The sequence below is a fragment of the Chinchilla lanigera genome, unplaced genomic scaffold, assembly GCF_000276665.1.
Source record: "Chinchilla lanigera isolate Chin_1 unplaced genomic scaffold, ChiLan1.0 scaffold00121, whole genome shotgun sequence".
NCBI lineage: Eukaryota > Metazoa > Chordata > Mammalia > Rodentia > Chinchillidae > Chinchilla > Chinchilla lanigera.
In genome coordinates this window covers 4,422,404-4,428,403 of record NW_004955522.1, presented here as the reverse complement: position 1 = coordinate 4,428,403, position 6,000 = coordinate 4,422,404, and the positions used below count along the sequence as shown (strand labels likewise).

Genomic DNA, 6,000 nt, shown 5'->3' with positions numbered 1-6,000 from the left:
CTCCAAGGCAGGGCGGCATGGCAGAGGGGCATCGCAGAGGAGAAACAGTTCATGGCGTGGAAGGCAGAAGGCAACAAGCAGCAGGGGTAGCAGAAGCAGCAAACAGCAGCAAGCCTGCCTTCTTTCTGTCCCTTTACGTTCCATGCAGGGTACCCGGCTTTTGGGTGGTGCCACTCAGAACTATGCTAATACCAATCAGTGGACTGATTTAGTACCACACAGCTGCATTCCAGCATCCCAGTCTTAATCCACATTCTGCTCCCTAGATCCAGCCACCTCCAAATAGCCCCAAATAACCCCCAAATAGCCCCACCTCCAAATAGCCCCACTTGTGAGCACATGAGTCTATGGGGAGGACATCTAGACACAAACCACAAGAGGAACCAAATAGCCACAGGAAGAGCTAAATAGGCCGTGAACCATGAGCACCAAAGTGGCATAAAACACTTCTCTTTCTGCACTCGCAGGGTCCTTAAGTGCCTTCGAGGTTGAGTAGAATCCACCATCTTAGGCGACAAACTCATGAACCAAGACGTGGTGAGGAACAGGGAACCATGAAACCAATTTGCCCCTGGAAGTGATTCTACCTGCCCCAGTCCCCAAGGACGACAGGCCCGAGGGCTTGCTGCAGCTCCGTGAGGACCCTGGGAGAGCCCCGCCCACAGGCTGCTCACGGGACTCCCCTGTAAGTTGGACTAAATATCGGAACCTGAGTGCAACGTTCTCTCTCCCTCCAGTCTACCCTGTTTCTTGCCATCACAGTAATCATCCAAAGAGGTCGATTTGAGCGTGGCCTCTGGGTTTAACATGTCACAATGGGGCTGTAATGTCTATGCCAGGTGGCTGGATCCACCAGCGGTACATGCTTGACTGTACCACTTCTACCACCAGCAGTAAAAGCTGCCTGATGGGACAGTCATGCACGGACCACCGGTGTTTCATGGAACGTGTTAAAAGCTGGCAGTGGCTCCTCCCCGCCCTCACGTGACACACAGCCCGACCCTCGCTGGCCCTGCAGCCTCCTCCTTCTGTGCTGCCCCCGGCCTCATAGACTCCCCTTGGCGGCTCCTGCCCAGGCCTTTGCACCCCCGCTCCTCTGCCTGAAACTCTCCTTCCCGCCTCACCCAGTTTCCCTGCCACCAGCCCCTGCTCCTGGCAGACACTCATAGAGCCTTGGTCATGGTCACACCCCTAGGAGACATGCCATAAACCTCAGCTCCACGGCTACTTGGTTGCTTTGCCGTGGCCCCTAGGAGGTGCCCGCCTCTGAAGGAGCAGTTGGGCTGACTTTCCTCTCAGGGCCACGAAGGACTTTTATTCCACCACCTTCTGGGGGAGGAAGCTGTGACCCCGCCCCTTCCAGAAGCTTCTGTGCCCTCCAGGGTGAGGGATGCGGGCTCCCGCCGCACCCGTCAGGAAACTCACGTGTTGTGGGATGAGGAGATCCAGTAGTGGGACAAGGGGTTGTTCATGTCCTGCATGTCGACCGCGTCGTGCTTCCCGTCCCAGATGCTGTTTTCTCGGGAAAACAGGTACGTGAGGAACTGAAAGAGTCACAGGCGGGAGCGTGGTGGAGATGACAGAGATGGCTGCCCTGGGCCACGCAGGAGAGGGCAGCATCAGAGGTGGCCGCCTGACCTCGGCGACCAGGACTTCAGGGTGGCTCAGACCACAACAGGCCGCACTGACACGTGTTTCAGGGCAGTCCTCTCCTGATGTTGATCCAGAAATATCTGACACTGCAAGGCCTCTGCTTCCCGTACAGAAGGTTCCGGCAGAGCAGTGGCAGGGGCATTTGGGGTCCAGCACCCCGCTGAAGAAGCAGCACTGCCCAGAGCACAGCACCAAAGGCCGGCAAATTGCCCTCCCCAAACTTGAGCCCCTCTGTAGAAAAAACGAGAAGCCTGAGTGAGCTGGGGCCACGTCCTGCTGCCTGGGAGGGGCTCCTAGGGGGAGGGGTCCCCATTTCTCGCCATGCCCCTCCCCGGCTGCCCATCCAAGGTCCAGTGCAGCCATTTCCACCAGCCCCAGGAACCTTTTTCTGTGTAATGGCTCCTCTCTCCCGGGTGGCAGGCGCCCCCTAGTGGCGACATTTATAACCCTACTCTGGAAATGTGGTCAAAAGAGAAGAAAAGGCAGGCAGGAAAAACCCAAGACCTGGGAAAACCTCCCCTGATGGACTTGGTCAGAGGCCTCTGACAGTAACACCCTCCGTGGGAAGAGCAGAAAATGAACCTCAGAAGACACGGACTTGAGTGAAAAGCTGCACTGTCAGGACGAGAGCCCAGCACTCACCTCGTCTACAAACAAGAAGGGCTCAGCAGTCTCCCTCATGGTGTCGTCGATAAACTTTGTCATCCGCTCCCGGACTTTGTTTAGATCCTGAGCCCAAAGCTCCTGAAGAAGAGAAAGAGAACAAGAAATCACCAAAAAGAGAGCGGACAAAATTCTTCATCTCCCACAATCCATCCAGCTGCAAGGAAAGACCAAACTGTCGGCTAATTCCGAATTCACTGGGCACCAAGCACCATCCACAGAGGCCTCATCCTGGGCATGGCCTGTGCACGGCCTCAGCAAATGTTTGCTGCCGAGGCCACAGAGTGAGTATCTTAGGCTCCACAGGCCACAGTGCGGAACCTGTGCTACCGCGCATCCCTGCACTGCACAGCGAAAGCCAGCACAGCCAAGACATGGCCAAAGGCCACGGAGCGTTGCAGTAGAACTTTATTTACAAACACAGGTGGGTGCTGCTTTGGGCCAGGGGCTATGGTTTGCCAACACCTGCCGCATGCCAGCTCATGACATCTGTATAATGCACCAGGGAGGACCATGGTCACAGCAGCCTGCCAGGTCCCTCACGTGGCCTCTCTTCTCACCACAGGTGACCCTGGGTGAGCACTTCTTTGTGTCTCTTCAGCCTTGAAACAGGAATAACAGTATGTACCGCACAAAGCCTCTGCATCCGACTGTGCTTAACACGGCACCAGGCACGCAGAAAGCGCTCAAGTCATTGCCCTATGTGAACAATCCTCTTCCTACCATCAACTCAGAGTCATACATATTGTCACTGCCATTTTAGACACGAGGACACAGAGCCACAGGACGCCACATAACTCCCCTCACAGAGCTCTCAAATAGTGCAGTCAGAGTTCCAACTAACTAAACTTTGGAAAACAGACACAAAATCTAAGCAAATGCTGTGTTGTAGCCAAGTGTGGTTGTGCATGCTTGTAATCAGAGCATTCTGGGAGGCTGAGGCAGGAAGATCACAAGTTCAAGCCCATTCTAGGTGACTTATTTTACCCTCTCTCAAAAGACTAGAAAGAGGGCTGGGAATGTAGCTTGGTGCAAAGGCTAGTGCAAAAATTAAAAAGGCCCTCTTTACAAGGAGTCAGCCAACTAAAGCTGCTCATTGATAATGTTACAAAGTGGCTTCTACATAATATAAATTCTGGAAGCCTTTCACAAAAAAGAATAAATAACAAAGTGACTTTATTATTTTCCTCTCTATACCCTGAAACCCAAGTATCGCTAGACAATATGGGTGAACTAGGACACACAGACCCAACTTTGACTAATGCTTGCTTGGTTTCCAATATTCTAAAGCCTCTGTCCTTGTGGATGACAGAAGCTAAGGTGCCGCCAGATGTGTGTGGCCGGGTGGGCGGGGTCAGATGACAACTCAGGGAAGAATAAAAACCCAAGGACACACACAGGCGTGCAAAGCCATCCTTAGCCTTGTGGTTGACTTGCAAATCTGCCTGGATCAGGGATACAAAGCAACCAGGAGGCCATGGAACAGCGACTGCTCTTGAATTCAGGGCTGTTACCATCTTTGAATAGGACAACAGGAAATTCAAATTGTAGGACGTTCAGTTGGAATACTTCGCCTGGCCCAAGTGTCCCAGAGAGCGTGGACCGCCCCCCTTCCTGCCCCTTCCAGCTCTTGATTTTATTACAGCGCAGGCTCTTGGCTAACACAACCTGGGCTGCCCTGGCCGTGCCCCATGAAGCCTCCTGCCCGAAGGAGAGGAAAGCGCTGTCCAGCACTCTAGGGTGAGAAACGCCTCTGTGTGAGCCTGTGACTGTGCCAGGCACCTGCGATGCCAGAATCAACAAAGAATCAGGAGGGAAATAAAAATGGCAGAGACGCAGTCAGCTCTGGGCTCTGACTGCACCCAGCCCTGTGCCGAGCTCCTCGCAGCCACTCCTCTCACTCGCTTCCCCCGTTATGAGGCCGAGACCCAACCCAGGCCCTCGGCTCCAGGGCTGCCCTTTTGCTTTCATAGCATCACTGGCCGCCGGGGCTGAGGGTGGTGTACTTAGCAGTCACCTAGAAACCCAGATGGGTCCAATTTTCATTGCTATGACAATGCTGCCCACATCTCCTTGGAAAAAGTACCTGCAGGGGTAGCCACATGCTGTGGGTTTTGTTTTTGGTTTGCGCTGGCGGCTTATATCTCCAACCATTTTTATTTTGAAATAGGGTCTTCTCAAGCACCAAGTTACCCAGGCTAGGCTCAATCATGTGATGCTCCCGCCTCAGCCTCCCAGCATGCTGAGATTACAGGCATGGGCTACCATGCCGGGTTGAAGGGCAACCACTTCAGCAAAGCACATACATGTTTTCTTAAAGTTTTTGTTTTAACCGCATACAGCCAAAGCTCTTTTTTTTTTTTTTTTCGGTACCAGGGATTGAACTCATGACCTCGCGCTTGCCAGGCAGGCGCTTATGCCACTGAGCTATATCCCCAGCCCCTCAGCCAAAGCTCTTTCTAGGAAAGTTGTACTAATCTGCAGACCAAGTGCTGCAATGGCTATCGCCCATGAGCACCCATCACCCCAGAGGCCACAGAGATGTTCACAGGCTGCCCCCCATGACGTGGTCTCTGAGGGGCCCCCAGCCGGGGTCAACTTGGAGCTGTGATTCTTCCTGGAATAAAGTTCAGTGCCACCAGGAGGCGCCAAACCTACATCTCATGTCAGCCTGCAGGTAGTGCTTTGGAGTTTATAGGGCTGCTTCTTTCCAGAAAGGCAATCCATTTAACAGCTGCCTGCAAAGCCAGGCAACTCAATGTAAAGGACAGCACAGCGGAAAAAAGCAAAAGGCACAAGTCTTTCTTTATCTCATGCAACTGCCAGCCCAGCAGTGCCTGGCAGAGTTCATCAACCCCTTCATTTCAACGCCCTGTGCTGATCTCAAGCTCCATGTAGAACCCACGCGCAGAAGGCCCGGTGCCCCCAGGATGCGTCCACGTCCCCCTGCAGTCCCACTGCCCTCTCACCTGCTGCTCGTGTATGAGAAACCTCTGGAAGTCCTGCAGGTAAACGGCAGAGCCATCTGGCCGGTCCGTGTTCCTGTGCATGAGGAAAGGGGACACGCATTAGGGGCACGTTCCACAGAGGGTTCCTGACCCCCAGAGCGCCCCCCGCTGCACAGGTACCACGAGCCCATGTGGGGACACAGATCTTGATCCACAAGGGTTCACAGGGCCCTCAAGCCCGAATCGGAGGTGGGGGTTTTCTGGTGGCCCTGGAGCTGTCAGAGGTCTGAGCAGCACCGCAGGAGCAGGCAGGGTTATGAAGGAAGAGCAACCAGGTAGAGACCAGGACAGCAAGAAGGGGTTCTGGGGAGTGGCCCGGGGGTCCCACCTCAGACCCAGAGGACCAGGAGGCATTCTGCAGAGGGGGAGTGCTTAATCCTGGAGAGTGACAGAGGCCCGCCAGCCAGGGAAGGGAAGAGCTGGGGGCAAAGGGAAAGGATGGAGGGCAGGAGGAGGAGGAAGGGGGGCGGGTGGAGGGAGAAGGAACGGGGAGGGGAGAGGCCTGGGCGGGGAGGGCAGGCTTGGCCGCAGCGCACAGCACAGGGCCCCACCCCGAGCCTGTTTCGCAGGAACTGAGCCCGGAGAAGCACGCGCCGGCATCTGCTGAGCCCTCTGAGAAGGGGGACATCGCTGCAGCATGCCAGACGCTGCCAGGGGCTCAGTGTCAAGAGACTCC

General features: G+C 54.9%; 1 protein-coding gene across 1 annotated transcript in view; it reads right to left on the bottom strand.

Annotated features, from left to right (window-relative positions):
* Positions 1-6,000, bottom strand: part of Plcg2 (phospholipase C, gamma 2 (phosphatidylinositol-specific)) — a gene marked incomplete in the record, with an annotated part of 127,846 nt that overhangs the window by 52,332 nt on the left and 69,514 nt on the right. The window contains 3 exon segments of the mRNA XM_013507097.1: positions 1,426-1,544; positions 2,296-2,397; positions 5,286-5,358. Of these exon segments, the coding sequence (XP_013362551.1) occupies positions 1,426-1,544; positions 2,296-2,397; positions 5,286-5,358 (294 nt within the window).